Genomic DNA, 18,347 nt, shown 5'->3' with positions numbered 1-18,347 from the left:
CCCGGAGGTGCGGCCCACCGCCACGTCCGTCGGTCTGCGCATCTGTGGGTCCTTGGTTTCCCCCCGACCCCGGCACCCCGCCTCTGCCTCGGCCCCGAAGCCCCCTCGGGCGAGCGGCGCCTCTTGGGACGCCTGCCCTACGCAGCGGCTCCTCGCTGCCGTCTCTGGTCGGTCCACTGCCCCGATGCCGCCTCCGAGCCTCCTGGAAAAGGAGAGGCCTGGAGCTCTGGAGGGTGGCGGGCCCAGGGGGCCTAGGACTGGAACGGACAGTGAAAATCTAGGGCCGGGCATGGCACTCAGGGAAGCCTTCCCGGAGGAAGCCACATCTATGGTGACTTCCAGGAACTGGGGAGTCGGCCAGGATCAGAGGCTGGGGTAGAGAGGCAAGGTTGGGTGAGCTAAGGATTCAAACTTATCCCTGGTTCTGGGGAGGTCCGCTGTGGGATGGTGAATGGACCACGGGTCCGCCGGATGGTTGTCCTTCATCCCATGGGCTCAGGAATGTTCTCTCAAGCTGGAACCAGGAAATGGCAGCTGAGAGAGGTCAGGCCTGCAACCCAGCACTCCTGGTACCCACCTCGGGAGTTCCTTCATTAGAATTTCTAGTGGGGGCACAGGCATCCAGAGGGAATCCTATTGTCTCCTTGATGGGGGCCTCTGGGGACTCTTGGAGTCTTAGTCTCCCATCCCTACAGAGGACCCTGCCTGTCTCTTCCAGGATACCCATAACCACACACAGCCTGGGCACAAGGCCCGAAGTCACTCTGGGCTGCTTGGCATGGCCCTGTCCTTCCCACGCACCTGGGAAACATCCAAGAGTGTGCAGCCCAGTGTCTGAGGAAGGGGGCACCTGTCCAGATAGGACCGGACCCACCCAAATGCAGCCACTGCTGCCTGCACCACTGTGCAGCAGAGTCCCCACCCCCACCCCCTCCCCCCACACCATCTCTATATCCCAAGAGCAGCTGGGAGTTAGGGGCAGCTGTTAGGAGACCCAGGGCAGGCCTTAGGGCCAGTGCTTTGCGACAGAAATAAAGGTGTTTGTATTCGAAGGCTCTGCAATGAAGTGGGGCTGGTGTACACCCCATGTACGGCTTCTGGGAAGTCAGGACCCCTAGTGAGCTCTCTGGATGGGCCAGCTCTGTGTCCAGGTGGCCCTGGTTATAAATAGGCCACTGGCAGTGGGAGGCTGCCACACAGAGGTTGGTAATCAAGCATGGCGTTTCTAAGGCAAACACAGGTGATCCAGTCATCCCGAGCCTCTGGCCACGCTACTGCCCCACTGGCAGAGGACAGCCTTCCCAGGCCTGTGGCCCCCAGTGCCCCTCCAGCAGCCCAGCTCACCCTCTACTGCCTGTACTAGTGCCCCTGCCCTGGGCTCAGCTGCCCTGGGGGCCGGTGGGAGATGGGCCTCCCATGGCCACCCTAGGAGCCTTGTGCTAAATGCTTTGCTAGCCTGGGCTCCTCCCAGCTGTCCTGGGAATTGGATTTTAGGTACTTGGCTTGCCCAAAGCCACATAGGTGAACGGCCAAGCCAAGACTGAGAAGGATGTAGATGCCCTGATGTCCTCCGATGTCCCCTTCCCTTGGGCTCTGGTTTCACAGACGATGGTTCAGCTGCCCGGGGCGGGGCTGAGCTTTCTGCCGGACCTGCAGGGGACGCCTCCTGGTCACTCCCAGCCCAGGGCACCACCCGCGGCCTTCAGGATGTCAGAACAGGGCTTGGGTGGAGCTGGGGAGGCGGAAGGGATTGGCGCTGTGGCCTCCAGTGGCCTGTTCCCTCCCCCTCCCCGGTTATTTCTGGGCAGGAAATAACCCGGCAGCTGGGACTGAGGCCTGAGACAGATCCTGAGCTCCTGGCGGGTGTTTCTGTACATCTGGAGCCGCGTTCCCTCTCTCTGGGCCCCGGAGAGCCCTGCGCGAGGCTGCAGCTGTTGGTGGCCACTGGCATCTCCAGGCTTCCGCCGTGAGCCTGGGCTGGGAACATTCTTCCACCTCCAGGGGTGCTTGGTGGAGTCTTTCCCAGCCACGGGTGGGGGTGCAGGGGTGACCCCTGTGGTGCTCGGCAGCCTGTCTGCCCCCTCAGGCTGCTGGCCTAGATGCACACGCACGACCTCACATCTCACACAGGCGTACACACGGCCACAGATGTGCACGCACGCATGCGCACACACAGCTGCCCTCGGACACCATTCACTCACACACACACACACACACACACTGCCACTCTGACCTCCGCCCCACAAACCTTCCCAGCATACCCCTGGCCCGAGCGGCTGGGGGTTTCCACAACAGGCACAAGGGCCCTGGCACCCACCAGGAGGCTCCTTCTAGAAGAATCCCCACCTCTTCCTCCAGGGGGCTAAGGAGCCAGAACTGCAGAAGAGGCAGAGGGAGGCCAGGGCAGGGCTCCCACTTGCTGAGGGTGCCCTGGTCAGGCAGGGTTCTGCTCTCCCGGCACGTCACCTCGTGGGGTCCCCACAGGCACCCCCATTCCCTCTATGGGAAGGCCACCTGAGGCTTAGAGCTGGCAGCCAGTATGAGCCAGATGGAGGGCAAGTGGGGTGCTGGCTGGGGTCTCGGGGCCAGGATATGGAACCCGGGCCCTGGCAGGGAAGGGGTGAGCTCAGGGGCCCATGCACGTATCGGCACCCGGGAGCGGGGTGGGAGTGCGGGAGGGCCTGTGGAAGCCTCCAGCTCCCCATTCCTGTGCCCACCAGGAAAGCAGCCCCCCCAAGACAAATGATGACCCAGGACCAAGGTCCAGCCAAACAGCAGTTTTATTGGTGACGCTGGACTCTGTACACGTCGTGCAGTGTGCACGCAAGCAGCCCCTGGGGAGCGCCGCCAGCGGAGGGCGGCCCCAGGGGGTATAAATAAAGCTTTGGTGTGTAGGTTTTCAGGAGAGAGCACGGGTTAACACTGCAAGACAACACTGCACACAACAACAGCTCTCCATGTGGACTGGGTTTTTGGCCAAGGGGGTAAATTCTAAGTGACTAGACACTGGGGCCCCCGAAGGCCGGGCGCGGGCCAGGTTGGGGGCAGGGGTGCCTAGGGCTGGGGCTCCGCAGGGCCCTGCCGTTTTGCCTTCATCTGCAGGTACCGCCCTTTGCCTTCCTCAAAGCGCTTCTTCTCGTCCTCGGTCTCGGGCTGTGGACCACACACAGAGACAGGCAGGTTAGAGAGGCCACGGCACCCTGACTGTGGGCGGTGGCCTGGGCCCTGCCCGGGCAGGGAGGGGCCTAGACCACCCAACTCCCGCTCTGCTGGCAGCCTGGGGCGGCCGAGGAGACCCTGGCAAGGGGTCCTCATCGGGGTGCCAGCATCACCGGCACCTCCACGCCACCCTCCATGGCAGGTGGCATCCCAAGCCCAGGGCCTCTCTGATAATGAACTTCAGCTGGAAATGCACTTGGTAAAACGTGGGCCGGAAGGTCCAGAGCAGGGCTGAGAGTGAGGAAGGGGGGGACCTCCTGGGTCCACTCCCAAGGGCATGCCAGCTGCTCACAGTCCCTGCCCCCAAGGGAAGTGGAGACAAGCACTGTGCTGGCCATGTGACCTTGGGATGGCCACTTCAGTGGACCAGGAGCACTGTGTGACGGCTGTGTGGGCACAAGCCCTGGACGGCACAGATGACAGGAGAGGCACCTTGGGTCCTGCTTGCCCCTTCTCTGCACCTCTTTCTTCTGAGCAACCTAAGAGGCCGCGTCTGCATCCTGGGACTGGCCCGGCCAAAGGCTGGGCTTTGCCCGGGAGGTCTTGGTTCGTGCCTGCCCATGTGCCCCCTTCTGCTCTCCAAGGGTGGCCTGGCCGCTAAGCACAGAGGCCACCGCAGCAGCTCAGGTGGTCACTTCCCAGGGCCCCGTCTGTCCCACTGCGGAGTTCTGTCCTGCACACCAATCAGGAATTCAGGTTTCAAGAGCTCTGCCAATCGCTCTGGGGCGTTTTCGTGCGCTGCTTTGAGGGTGTCTGAAAGCCAGAGAAATGGGGCAGGTGCCCTTCATCTACAATGACACTGAGCCCCAGCGGCTATTTTTAGGCCTAAGTGTTTTACAGGCAAATGCTATATTGGCAGAAGGGAGAGCAATCGGCCAGAGGATGTAACGTCAAGTTAAACCAAATACTTCCTCCTCCTCAGAAATTGTTCGCTAAATGTCACCAGGTGTAAACTGTCAAAACCTTGTGGCTTGGGGCCAGCGGAACTTTCGGGTATTTAAAGAACGGGGCTCGTGCTCCTTAGTGTGGTTCTGGCGCCTCTTTGAAGAGCACACGTGGAAAGCGGAAGGACACTTGACTGAGGAAGGTGCTCCTGGGGCTCCGGGCGCGTCTCTGGCTGGCTTTTTTAAAAATGAAATTTGAGGCCATGCAATCTGACCTTAAAGAGCCCAGGAGACAAGATGTTCTCTCCTCGATGGCAGGAGTGCCAACTGGGGGCCTCCTGGGGACGGGGAGGGCTGGGGGCCCACTCCCTGTTTCCGAGGGCCCCCCACAAACACAGGCCGCATCCAGCTGGGCCCCGTTTCTGTGCGGCCCAGGCAGGGTGTGTCAGACGGGGGCTCTTCCAACGCCTCTGCGTGCGTGGGTCACCCAGGTTCTGACCCAGTGGGTCGAGGGCCAGAGGCTGGGACTCATTTCTAATAAGCATCCAGATGATGCGTGGCCACTGGCCTGTAGGCCACTCTGCCCCCATCCATCCATCCCTGCACCAGATGGGGGACAGCCAAAGAGGCCAAGAATGCAAGGTCGAGGCCACAGGGCTGAGACAGTTGGGGGCCCTTTCCTCCCCCCTCCCCCGTGGAACGTGCTTGGCGTCACTGAGGAAAACCTGTGACTCCCATCTACGTGCGGTGACCACCGGGGAGGGGCTGCAGCCAGGCGGCCGCTCGTGGGCAGTATGTTTGAGTCCTGGAGCTGGGAAATGGGGACAGAGGGGGAGACTGGAGAGGGAGAGAGGGTGGGCTGGGCTATGCGCCGAGGGCCCTCCCTCCAGCTGGTGGACTTTCCATCCTGGGGCAGGGGAAAGAAAGCAAGAGGCTTGGAAAGAAAAGAATTTCTCAAAAGCAAGCACTGTGAGCAAGGCAGTGGGCTGGAGAGCGATGGCCACCCAGGCCCCCGGCAGAGCCTCCTGGAGCCAGGTCCTGCCTGATGCGGGGGCCTGCTTCCCCAACCCACCAGCATTTCTGGAAATTGGCAGACCTGGGATTTGCATGAGGAACTTGGTCCCCAAGTGTCTGGGTCACCAGCCAAGGGCTCTCAGGGCTCAGAAGAGTAGGGTGGGGTCCAGGGGGAAGCAGCAAATGGAGCCATGATGGGGGGGTCCTAGAGGGTGGGCAAAAATGGCCCACCGAGGTCAAGGCCCTGGGGAGCAGCACCCCCCTCTGCAGTCATCTTTCTGTCCATCTGTCCGCCAGTCTGTCTCCAGCTCCCTCTGGGCCGTCCGCACCGCGCACTCTGGTTCTCTCCCTTGGGGACACGCTCCCTTGTTCCCTTTGTGTGAAAGCCGCTGACTGCAAAGCTGCAGAGGGAGTGGGGTCTCCGCAGCCTCTGTGCCCGGCCCTGGCCCCGGCCTCAGCGTCCCCACCCTTGGAAGGAAGAGGAAGTCCTCCTGAGGGGTGCTGGGAAGTGGGTGGGGGGCTGCACACTAACTGGCCGTTCACAATTAACAGTGCACATGGGACTGAGGCTTTGAAGATCTTGAAGTCAAAGAAATCTGTTCGACTGTTGAATCTGCGACCCCCAGTCTTGGGGTTGGCCGAGTGGCCAGGGGCTGCCCACGTTCTCCTGCCACCGGCATGTGGCACGAACCTTCAAAGCTGGTCCCTGCAGCCCCAGGGGGGGTGCCTAGACAGACGCGGGTCAGCGCCACCCAGCCTGTGGAGCGAACAGTCTGGCCCGCCTTGGGACCCCCACCACGCTGCACACCCTTCCTGGAGTGGCCTCTTCATTCCGCCCCAGAACCAGCCCCGCCTCCCCTCCAAAGCCAGAGCGACGGGCCGGCCAGGATGCTGTCAATCTGGCTTCGCCGCTTACCCGTCCTAAAGCTCACAGACTCCCCTACGCCATCTTCTATAAGATGGTCCAGTACCCACCCTACCAGGCTGCTGGGGGGACCAAAGTCCTCCTAGCTGTCCCCAACAAGAGAGTGACAGAAGCCCCGCCCACTTCACATTTACACGGAACCTTTAGACTAATCACATCCACACGGATATCACAGGTTAGTGGCACCAGGGGTGGGGAAGGGCTGACGGCCCTGTTCCTTTTGGGGGGGCTAACGTGTTCTAAAATCGACTATGGTGATGGCTGTGTACCTCTGTGAACACACCGACACCCACGGGTCCGTCCCCTGTGCACAGGGAGCCGTGCGGCATGTGATCAGCGCTCCCGACACCAGAGGTGAACACCCTGCTCGCAGTGCCCAGAAAGTCCAGGAGAAGGTCCAGCGCGGCAGTGCCTCCCACCCGAGTCCTGGCCCCCACTCGGCAGCGGCGCGAGGAAACGCTCACTGAATTAACCCGGCACTTCCCCTACAGCGGCCAAGCCCTCCCTCCCTCATCCATCCATCCATTCATTCATTCCTCCCCCGAGGGCTGCTCTGTGCCAGGTGCGCGGACCCGTCTCAGGAGCCGACGGTGTAGCTGGCAACACACAGAAAACTAGGCGGACCATCCAGTATGTTGGAAAGTGACAATGACGCAGCCCCACTACAAAGTCAAGCAGAGCGAGGGAGTCTCAACGGCCGGGTGCTGCTGGGGAGGTGGGCGGGTCACCCGCCAACAGCAGCGACTGTCCCCCCATCTGGTCAGGCAAGAGGCAGCGCCAGGACCCCTTGGGCAGAGCAAGCCGTCACGTGCCGGAGGGGCCCCCTTGGGAAAAGCAGAGGGCAGAGTCACAGGATCTCCTCAGGGACCTCCCCTGTGGAGTGGGAGTTCCCAGACCTCCCTGGGTCTGCCTGCTTACGAGGACCAGGGAGAGCACGCAGACCCTCCCCAACCCAAGGCCTCAACATGGTGGCCCCGGTGAGTGCCAGGTGACCTGCCGGTGGGGCGGGCATCCATGTGGATGACCTTCCGGGCCCGTCTAACACTGGGCGGTGCTGTGGTTACACTCAAGAGCCTGCCGCTGGGGCCACTGGTCCTAGAGAAGCCAGGAGCAAGAAGGCCGGGCCCCCGGGCCAGGTCTCGTGGGGCGCGGGGTGGCCCAGAGTCCAGTCCACTGGTGTGAGAAAGCCGGCGACAATGGACAAAGAGCTCTCCTCTCTCCCGGACCAACACTGAGGTACTCGGGGGCGATGGCGCGGTCTCACATTTGCCTCTGCCAGCCTGGGTGGTGGGGCGGGCAGGGGGCAGACGAGCAAGACTGGCCCCGTGCTGAGAACCACTTAAGTAAGACATCTTTCTTCTCTTTACTTCTGCACGTATTTGACTTTCCTATAATTAGAAGGCAGAAAAAGGAAAACCTAACTAGGCCCATGAGGGCAGCTGCAGGGACCCCTTCTCCCTGTCCTGGACACAAAGACTTCAAGTCACAGTCAGTGGAGGGACTGAGTCCGGCATCGGAGGGGAGCTGCCCTCCCCGCCCCCCGCCCCAGCTCTATTTCCCTGCAGCCCCCTCGCCAACCTCCTGCCTGGCACCCTCCTCTGGTCCAGAACCAAATCCGCAGTGTCCTGGGTCAACGCACGCACCGGTGACAATATCCCACCGCCCAGGGGAATCTTGCGCGGTGACGGAGCCCAGAGCTTTCCCGCCCGGAAAAAACCCAGGCGGGTTCTCAGAAGTTCTCTGGGCCGTGGCTTCGAGGGAGCGGCCTGCACTGAGGATGTCCGGCACGTGCCCGCACCACGCCGGCCCAATACCATCGTCGGCCCAGCCACTCACGAGGAATACCGGGGTCATTACGGTTTCCTGTCCACCGACGAGTATGGGAGGCCCAGAGAGGGTGGGCGACTTGCCCAAATGACCTCTGGTCAAGCCGCAGAGCCTCCATTTGAGCCTGGGCACTGCGCCGTCCCCCGGGCCACCCCGTGCCAGTGGGCGCTTCTCTGTGGGCTCCTCAGCAGGCAATGGGGAGTATGGTGACCCTCCCATGTGGCCTGGAACAAGGCTGGAGCCCAGTGGGGCGAAGGCCCCCTCCCGAGCTGGCGCTGGCCTGCCAGGGGCCCGGGGTCAGGGGTGCGCTCCTGGCCCAGGCCCCCCACTCCAGCCGTGGAGCAGGTGCCTCAGGGCAGAGGTGCGGAGCATCGTCCCTTGTTCCGCTCGGCTTCCAGGCGCTCCCACGAGGGGGGAGGGTCCAACACAAGGGGCTGCAGGGGCCCAGGGCTACCGAGGCACCGGGAGCAGCCAGAGCACCCTCCCCATTTCCAGACACGAGCCCTGTGCCAGCCCTTCTGTCACGTTTAGGGGAAGCTGTCGCCCCATACTCCCTCCCCGCCCTCTCTCCAGTTCACCAACCTTGGGAGCATCTGTACGGGCACATCAGAGTCGCAGGTCAGGGGAGCGTCACACTGGGTCCCCATCAGGGCCGGGTCTTGGGAGACGAGCAAGGCGCCCTGGCCCCAGTCCCGAGGAGGCGCTCATGCCTGGGGCCGTGCACATGCGGGGTGGCAGCTCACCAGCCTCCCCTCACCCGACCTGGCCCCGGCATGCGGCTGTGACGATCCAGTCTGGCAAGGCTTTCTAGAGCTCCCAGTCCGGTCGGGCCTGAAGCCAGCCCTCCACCAGATGACCCCCAACCGCCGCAGAGACTCCCCCCCTCAGCAGCCAGCGGGCCAGCGAGGGCTCGGGAATGTGTGTGCCAGAAGCTCTGGCAGCTTCTCTCATCAGATCAGTCGAGGCGTGCCGGGGCAGAGTCCAAGTGCAGATGATTCCCGTCTATGCCACTGGCACAAAACGCAGTAAATTCCAGCATCCACTCGTGCAGGGAGAGGCCAGAGCACAGCACCAACAGTCAGTACTCCTCAGCGAAGTCACCAGCTGGGACCCGCCCTCGGACAGGACGCACGCCACCTCGTCAAGGATGTGCGGGCAGCCGGCCAGCCCAGCGAGGCCTCAGAGGAAGGGGCGAGCAGAGGGCTCATCTCCTCTGGGGTTGGGATGATGGCTTGTGCGGAATATTCTGGGCTCTATGGAGCCCCACCAGGCCTAGGGGCAGTATCAGGCTGGCATCGAGGCATCGAGCACCCACCCTGTGAATGCGGCGCCCGTCACCCGGCGGCCCTGGAAGGTGTCCAGCCAGAGCAGGGATTTATAAAGCCGGTCAGGGCCCTCGCTGCCCCTCGAGGGGGAGAGGGAAGCGAACTGAGGTGGGTAGGGCAGGGCTCCGCTCTGTGCTGGCACAGCCCGGCCCTGTGGGCTGGAGGACACTGGGCCTCCAGGGCCGTGAGTTCCAATAAACAGCCCTCCCAGCCAAGTGACTAAGGGGGGCCACCACCTCTCTGCCGGGCGTGAAGCCGACGGGACGGGACAGATGGCTCCCTGCACACGGTCACCGCCCACGGCCCAGCTGCCACCTCCCTGCAGCCGGCAGAGTAAATAAATACATAAGTTGTTGGCTGTTGCTGGTTTTAATGGCGTGCTGGGGGCGGCGGGCAGGGAGAAAGCGCTTCTGTGGGAAACCACATTTGCCTTAAAGCACCTGGAGCCGCTGATGGGGAGAAAGGCTCAGGACCCCAGGCGCACCATCTCCCGTGGGTGCGAGGAGGTGCCTGCCTCTCGGAGCGGACAGTGGAGGGGTCGTGAGGAAGCCGGGCTCTGGGGTGCAGGGACGGCCCCCGTCTTCCCAGGGCACGGTTCTCACACCTGCCAACCAGGGACCTGAGGTGTCCTGGCCAGGCGTTCTCTGCACGTGTCTGTGAGGTATTCATGTCACAGCCTCAGAGACAGAATGCCAACCCAAGGCACTGCCCGGGGAGGAGGGAGAAGGGAGGAGGGACGGGGGTCCCCCAGCGCTGCCCGGGGAGAAGGGTGGATGGTCCTGGGGGTCCCCTAAGGCATCACGCCCTTTGGAACTTCACACCCAGCAGAGACACGGGGGTCACCAGTGCCCCCGCCCCTCTGCTCAGGGAGCCCCAACGACCCCGCCCATCAGCTGCAGGGGCCTCAGGGCCGCGTCCTCTCCCCCCTGCCAGCCGCTGTCTTCCGGCCTCCTTCCACAGGAGGGAAGCCTGTGGCTCTTGGAGCCTAATGTGCAAACCACATGTTTTCCAGTCTGCAATTTTCTGTGCCACGAGCGCACACTTGGAACTTGGCGTGAGGGCCAGTGACTCAGTTCCACCCTCGGTAAAATCAATAGCTTGTCCTTTTTGTAATTAATGAACGTCTGGTGTGAAAAGGGTTTCCAGCGGTGATAGAACAGCTTCCTGCAAGCCTGAGGGACACAGACATTCTTAATTAGGAAGCCGTGCACGCTCTCTCTCCCATCTTCACAATGGGAGACAGGAGGGGTCTGGGGACGATCGTGCGGGCAGTCAGATGTCTTCTGATGCCTGGGGCCACTCAGCATGGCCTGGTGGGGGCCCGTGTGTGGCCAGGCGAGGATGAGCTTAGCATCCGGGACCCCCTCGCCTGGCAAGCAGCTGTGTCCCCAGAGCGCGGCTCCACCCACAGATGCAACCTGGGCGGGCCGGGCGGGCGGCAGAGCCCTTTGCCACCCTGCCTGGTGCCCTGTGTGGGGGGCTCCCCATGGCCGCCCCCTGCGATGGCTCCAGCGGTGAGATGGCGCGTGTCGGGGCCCCTTGCCCCGCAGCACGGAATGACGGCTGTGCGGGGCAGGGGGCCCGTGGCCTCCCCTCTGAGAGGGCCCGCAGGAGGCGTCGGGAAAGGCGGCCAAGGTCCCAGGCTCTGGTACAGGAGAATCAGGACTCGGTCCTATCGGGCGGCTTCTCCGCAGCTTCTTCCAGGGCACAGAGCGGGGTGGGGTGGGGGGTGTCTCAGCCCTCACTCCTGTGCCAGGAGTGGGTGTGCACACGGCCGTCCCCCCAGGACAACAACGATAAAGATCCGGCCATTGGCTGAGGCTGGGCCCAGCCCAGGAGGAATGGGCCGCACGAAGGAACGAGGGAATGATCCAACAGACGGAGGAACGAAACAAGCCTCAATTCCAAATCGCTGTGTTGTTTGTGCCAAAGGTTCCAACCAGCGGTTTTGCTCCAGTGACAGGTAGTCAAACATCTTCCGTTCCCACGCAGGCCACCGGGGGCTCGACAGGAGCCCACACCAGTGACAAAGCCATGGCCGGGAGTGGCCGGCCCACCTGGGTGTGGATGAAGTCCCCAGAAGTACCTCCCCTCTGCTGGCGGTGCCGACACGCTTTCGCCTGGAGTCCGCGTATGTGTGCTGGGAGGCCCTTTTGCGTCCTTCCTGCCACCGCGGGGCTCCAGGGCCTGTGTCTCACCGGTACCTTTGAGTACAGGGTTCAGGAGTGTCCCTGGATGCAGGGGGTCTTGGCCACCTTCCAGAGAAAGCACGGGGCCAGGGGCAGGTGGGTCCAAATTCCACCCCGGGGACGCACCAGCCAGGAGCTTGTTCTGCCGAAATCCCCTTGCTCGGGCCTCCTGCCCTGGCTGGCCCTTGTCTGGTCCCGACAACCTGACCAGCTGGGGTCCCCCACCCTGTCCCCAGGAGACTACACCTCTGCCAGCCTCGCCCACAGTCCTCCCTCCTCCAGCCGCCTTCCTGGCACCGCTGGAGCCAGGCCTCCCTGCGCTGAGAGCGGCTTCTGGGTTCTCACACTCGAGAGACAAAACAGCCAGGGGTCACCTGGATTTGAAAACACGACCACAAAGCAAGGAGACCGGTGCTTCCCGAGCAGAACCTACGAGCGTTCTGACAAGAAGAGCTGTTATCGTTGGCGCCATGGGCCCTCCCTTTTGGGCAGCTGGCTGTTGGATATTAGAGGGGGGAAGGGGGTCTCCAAAACACTGGCCGCTCCAGCAAAGGGGCCACCGTGGACTGGCAGGGACACAGTGGGGCTTCAGGGGACACAAGTAAAGGTGGCTGGAGGAAGGGCAGAGGTGAGGGCCCTGATGGTGGGGGCTGCCTGCTCTCATCCACACCCCCAGTTCTCACAGGCCACTGGAAGCTTCCCGGCACCAAGCATTCAGGTGACGGGAGCAACTTCAGGACACGGACATTTTCCCATCACAAGACAGCGTCGCTGTGAAGCGTCCAGAACCAAGGGGGAGTAGGGACCTGGATCAAGACGCTTCATGGAGTCCAGTCCCTGACTCACCCCTGTGCAGGGAAGGGCATGGGGAGGCAGCGGGGAGCACCGGGGTCCTGCGGCTTGTCATCCCCTTCCCGAACGGCACCAGTCCCCCCGCGACACAATACATCGAGTTTCTTCAATTAGGGAGCAAGTGAAAATCACTCCCGGACACTGAGTGCCACTTGGGGACGCCGCCCCGCCAGTACCAGGGTGGGGACCTCCACTTTCCTTCAACATGCGTCTCCTCGCCGTGCTGGGCTGTGCAGAGCAGGCCTGGCTGTGGTTGGGGGCGGGGGGGCGGGCAGCCTCCTTGGCTGTTGACGCTTCGTCTCGAGGAATGGGGCCAGCGGGAGGGCCCAGCCCCCTGCACACCCCGTGCCTGGGGTCAGGCCTGGGTGCAGAGGGCGCTGACGTCCACTTCAGGGCACAGGGGCGAGGAGCCTCAGGTCATCTCTGGGACGATTCTGAGAGGCCCGCAGAGCAACCGTTTGGCCCGTGATGGGTCCAGTGGGGAAACAGAGGCTCCGGTGGGACGGGACCAGTCACGGCTGGGGTTCGAGGTCCTGCACCAGGTCCCCTGGACCAGACTAGCCATCTGACGTTGGTCACGTTACCTCCCACCTCTGTCACGGCCCGCCGACTGCAGGACGGGAACAACCTGGCCTGAACCCTGGTAAGGGTCCAACAGAAGTGGGCCGGCTCTCCGTGAGGGCTCCGGCTGTCGTCACTATGGGCACCGGGGACAGCCAGGCCACTGGCCCCTTCCCAGGCGGCTGGCTGAGGTCATGATCTCACAGCTTGTGAGTTCGAGCCCCACATTGGGCCCTGGGCTGACAAAGCCTGGAGCTGCTTCTGATTCGGTGTCTCCCTCTTTCTCTGCCCCTCCCCTGCTCATGCTGTCTCTCTCCTTCAAAAATAAACATTAAAAAAAAATTTTTTTTAAAGAAAAGGGTCCTTTTCCAAATGATCCATGGATAGAGCAGCTGTACTCAAGGGGTCTCTCAGAACCCGCACTGCCTATGTGCCGGGCTGGGTCCCCCGTCCTGTGTGGACACACCCCAGTCACAGCAGGCCCTGGCACCGCGGCCCTGGCACCCCGCCCTCCACGCTCTCCAGCCACACCTCCCGTCTGCCTGGGGCCCTTGGGGGCAGCAGCACCCACATCCGAAGCAGAGAACGGGAGGCAGGTGGGGCGCCCAGAATGTGCTTCCTCCGGCTTCAACACAGAAATAATTTGGTTCTCCAGGTTCTGAAAAGAAACTGAGGCTAAAAAGGGCGTTGAGGCCAAGCTGGTGTCAGAGCCCCAGGGAGCCGCCTCGTGCTTTCCACCACGTCGCTCTGCACAGGCCACCTTCCCGGCCCCGCTCGGGGGGGATCAAGGGCATGCCCTCCAGCCCAGAGGTCAGGACTCATGGCCACAGGGAGGCCTTCAGAGGCAGGCGGGCAGCAGCGGGGCCTGGGCCTGGCGTCCAGCCCGGCAGCCTGGCCCCATAACTCCGCCGCTGCCTCTTTAACGATTAGCCTGGAAAGTGCCGGCAGCCACTGGACTCGGCGCAGCCGGCCCAGAATAAAATATTCATCAAGGAAAACTCCAAACAGCAGCGCCGCCTCCCGTGTCAGCCGGGCCCTGGGGATGGGAGCTAAAAATAAGCAGGAGGTTGAAGAATTGCTGATGGGGGGGGGGGGAGGGCCGAGTGCCCCCCGCAGGCACAGGCACGTAGGCCGCAGGGAGCACACGTGTGCTCCGGGACACAGATGGCGCTGCGGCGGCAGCGGGCCTTGGGTGAGCGCCACGGAGGACAGGCCGGAGCCCCTCCCTGCCCCGGGTGGGCCCCCCGGACACCTCACTGAAGAATCGAAGACCATCTTTAATTCTGAAGAGAGAACAGCCTGGATCAATGTGAGGCCTCCGGCAGGAAGACGCGGCCTTCACTAACTGCTGGCCCCCCGAACTTCGGGGATTCGGTCACTGTCCTCTGTCCTCTGGGCTGGTGTCTTTCCCCACCGTCCCTCTGCAGCCCTGGCGGGCCCAGCACCTCGTCCTCTGGGCTGGCCCCCTCACCTCTGCCGGAAATCACCGTTCCCCGTCACAGGTTTCTAGAAAGGGCACGGGCAGCTTTCTGCGCACACAGCCTGGCCCAGACCCGGGACTGCTTCCTGTCTCCATGAAGGTCTTGGGTCCCCACACGAGGGCTCCTGGACTGCAGGCCACCCTCCACGGGAGACTGGACCCCCAGGGGACCGAGGCTCTCCTCCCGGCCACAGCGCTGGTCTCCCGGGCAGGCTGAGTTCTGGGGTGTGTGCGGGCGGGGGCAGCCGCGTCACCTCCAATCAAGGCCACGGCAGCTGCTGGGCTCGGGAGCAGGCGAGCCTCAGGATGTGGCTCTAGCTCGTGCTTCAGACCTGGCCGGAGAACCCCGGCAATTTCCATCTGCTCAGAATAAGGCTTTGCAACATGAAGATGGGCCAACTCCTCGGCTGTCCTTACTCTCATACCCATTTGGGGAGCCCCGCGGGCCCCTGGCCACGCCCCTCAGCTGGCACCAAAGGAGAGGGCCCCAGTGGTCCCGAGGCGGAGGCTGGGCCCGGCCGGGACCAGCTGGGTGGCCTCCTATGTATTCCTGCCCCTCCTCTGCCATCACAGCTGGCTGGCCCCTGCCGCTAGTCCTTCGAGTCCCTGGTTCCTTTTACCCAGACATTCTCTGAGAAGCGGCTCTCCTGCCCCCAACTCCGGGCCCTGCTCTACACGGCCCACCTCGGAGGGAACCTACCCAGGGAGCCGCAGTGAACGCCGGCCACCCCCACCTCCTGCTTCTCCCCGCAGGCCCCTCGCCGCCCTCTAACCCTGTCCATCGTCCCCGCCTGTTCGCGCCTTCCCCCCAGGGGGGCTCCAGAGGGTTCCAGGAAAGGACAGTGAAAAGCAGCCCGCAAGCATGGAGCGCCTGGTGTGAACTAGTGCACAGAAGCCACACCGCCCTCTGTGGCCGTCCCCGTTGTACAGGTGAAGAACGGAGGCACCCAGGAAGCAGGAGCCTGAGATCATACAGGCGGAGGTGCAGCAGGTACAAAGGGCCCGAGGCAGGAACGAGTTTGGGGACCGCGGACAGAGCCTCACTGGACCCCGTGCTGAGGGCGCCGAGGAGCTGCCCAGCAGACTAGGCAGGAAGCGGAGAAAATCTGATTTTGTTTTAACTCACTTGGCTCCAGTGCGGGGTCAGAGCGAGGGCGGCAAGAACGGAGGGGGCGGGGAGCTCCGGGCGGAGCGGGGATCCAGCCAGGGATGGGGCCCAAGACAGTGGGAGTGGGGGGCTGAGCAGGACAGAGGGGCCGGGTGGGTTCCCAGGCTCACTGAGAGAGGGAATGCGTGAGGCCGAGTGGCATCTCGGGGGGAAAGATAATGAGTTCAGTTCAGGATAAACCAATCACGTTTGAGACGTGTGTGGAGACCAAGAGACACAGAACTGGCAATGTCGGCCAGAGAGCCAACGGTGACCGCAGTGACGCCTGCACTCAGGGCCTGGGCCCAGCTGCCCACGGAGGATGGAGGGGCACGGGGACCCTCAGCGCTTGGTGTCTAGGGGTCACGGGTGGACAGTCTGGACACAGCAGTCCCGTGTCAAGGGAGCACCAGCTTCCCCGAGGTGCACATGCCAGGCCAGGGAGAGAGGACACAGAGTGTCCCTGGATCTGGCCACCCCTTGGAGCCTGGAGGCCAAAGAGAAGAGAGGTCGAGTGTTCGCCTGTGTGCAGCGGAGAGAGCCTGTGTTGGGGGGCCAAGGGGAGCAGGCAGGGTTCTGAGAAATGGCCCAAGACCCAGAGACACAAGGCTGCCAAGGTCAAGGCCATAAGTGGTCAGGAGTGGGAATCACGCACATGCAGAGGGGTGGGATGGGGATGGAAGCCACCCTGCCAGACTGAGGGAGAGCCCACGGAGGGGAAGGCTTTGTCGCAGCCGGCTGGGCAGAGAGGAGAGCGGGGGGCTGACAAGGCCTGTTGGAAATGGGGGGCTGGGGGCTGTCTGCCTGAGGGAGGCTCCCGCCCCAGCTCTTGCCTTCCTTCCCTTCTGCCTGGTTAAACCCCCTTAGCCCTCAAGGCCAGGTTCATAATCCTCCCCTTTGCAGCCCCCTCTGCTCTGTCATCCGGAGACATCTCTTGAGCCCACCTGGCTCACTAGTCGTAAGGGCAAAGGGCAAATGGAGACAGGTTGCAAAGCAGGGCTCTGCAGGCGGCCAGGGCTCCCCACAGATGGCAGGGTGCTCTGAGCACGGCCCCGGGAGAAATCAGGCACAGCCTGAGCAGAGGCCCCCCGCCTCTGAGCTACGGAAAGTCGTGTGCTGGACCCCAAGCCAGGTTCCGCAGGATGGAACGTACGACCCTCCACAGGTGCCTTGGCTTTCGCTGACGGGGCACAGAGGGCTCGCTAGCAGGGGCCCGGACGTGCTCCCGGCAGGGCACTCGCTGTGCCCGGAGGTGCTAGGGAATTTGTGAGGCTGACTGTAAGACCAACGCTGTCCTCGAGGGAGATCTGGAAGTATCATTCGTTCATTCAATACATGACGACTAAATCTCCCAGCCTAACACCCACACCTTCCCACTCCCCACCCTGAACCCCGGCTGCTTCTGGCTCCCTGATTCTCAAACACCCCCGTGGTCAGCACTGGTCAAGGTGCTGGGCTTCCAGCTCCAGACCCTTTGATGCCGGGGTGGTAGCGGCCCACGTGTGGGGCTGTGTGGCCAGACACCTGCCATCTCTCTCTCTGTGTGCGCAGGGCAGAGCCTGGCCAGGCAGCCGAGGCAGGCCATGGGGCCCCGGCGCCCAGCCCCATGGTGCAGGGGTCTGGCTGGACCCCACACAGCAGGACACACAAGCCACGGCTCCGTGAGAACCTGTCCCTTGGGAGGGTCCTCAGCCCCACTGCAGCTGTGTGCACAGCATGGGACTTCCGGGGTGCTGTCCTCACCCCCGAGAGAGGACCCCCTGGGCAAGGAGCTGGTGAGGTGGTCTCTCTTGTCCTGTCTGTCTGGCCGGCGGGGGAAGGCCCTCACATCTGAGGGGCGGCGCAGCCAGGGAGCAGCCAGGCCAGGGCCCTGCTCCCCAGAAGGGGCTCATGTGACTCAGTCTCTCCTGGGAACCGGCAGGGTGGGCGGTCACTCACCACGAGCTGTGGCACTGGCAGCGACTTGCCCTCCTGGCTCAGGGACACATAGGTGAAGAAGGCGCTGGCGGCCCGGTAGCGCTTCTGCGAGTTGTCCACCACGGGGTCGGCGTCCACCAGCACCTCGATCTCCATGGACTTGTTGCTCGTGAAGGTCATGCGCCCAGAGATGGTGATGACGCACCCTGCAGAGCGCACAGTGTGTTAGTGGAGGGCGCAGGCGGGGCGGCCGGGCTGGGCGAGGAGGACGCGGGCATCGGGGCTACGGGGGCGTCAGAAGACACCTGGCTAGGTGCCGTCACTCTAATACACGAGGGCGTCCAGATGGGACACCACAGCGCCCCGGGACGGTCACCTTTCTCGGGAGCAGGCGCTTACTTTTCGCATCTACGTGAGCCTTCAGAGCTGGAGGGTCGCTGGCCCTCTGCCCAAGTGTGGGTCTGTGCCCCCTGGGAGGGGCAGCGTCTGCTGGAAGAATGCCAGAGACACGCCTGCCCGAGGTTCACACCCCCAACCTGCTGTCAGGTGGCCGCGGGGTGAGCTGGCTCCATCCCTCTGCGGAACGTGAAGGCCAAGCGAACCCACTGTCTCCACTGTGGCCTTACTAGAACCACACGGCTGACCCAGCTCGTTGCTCCAAGTGCCACTGAAGAGCCTCCTTCAGTCTTCCTTGTCCCTGCCGTGCTCCCCGGCTGGGGTTCCTTCCCTGTCCCCTGCTGTGCTCCCCGGCTGGGGTCCTTCCCTGTCCCTGCCGTGCTCCCCGGCTGGGGTTCCTTCCCTGTCTCCTGCCATGCTCCCCGGCTGGGGTTCCTTCCCTGGTCCCTGCCGTGCTCCCCGGCTGGGGTCCTTCCCTGTCCCCTGCCGTGCTCCCCGGCTAAGGTCCTTCCCTGTCCCCTGCCATGCTCCCCGGCTGGGGTCCTTCCCTGTCCCCTGCCATGCTCCCCGGCTGGGGTTCCTTCCCTGGTCCCTGCCATGCTCCCCGGCTG

At 63.3% G+C, this 18,347-nt stretch overlaps 1 protein-coding gene across 1 annotated transcript in view; it reads right to left on the bottom strand.

Moving 5' to 3' along the window:
* Positions 1-2,757: 2,757 nt before the first annotated feature.
* Positions 2,758-18,347, bottom strand: part of ACOT7 (acyl-CoA thioesterase 7) — a 101,224-nt gene continuing 85,634 nt past the window's right edge. Inside the window, 2 exon segments of the mRNA XM_029946129.1 lie at positions 2,758-3,153; positions 17,362-17,546. Coding sequence (XP_029801989.1) covers positions 3,055-3,153; positions 17,362-17,546 — 284 coding nt within the window. The 3' untranslated portion in view covers positions 2,758-3,054.

This window comes from Suricata suricatta, chromosome 8 (assembly GCF_006229205.1).
Source record: "Suricata suricatta isolate VVHF042 chromosome 8, meerkat_22Aug2017_6uvM2_HiC, whole genome shotgun sequence".
Taxonomy (NCBI): Eukaryota; Metazoa; Chordata; class Mammalia; order Carnivora; family Herpestidae; genus Suricata; species Suricata suricatta.
The sequence above is the reverse complement of the archived record's forward strand: the minus strand, read 5'-3'. Positions and strand labels throughout refer to the sequence as shown.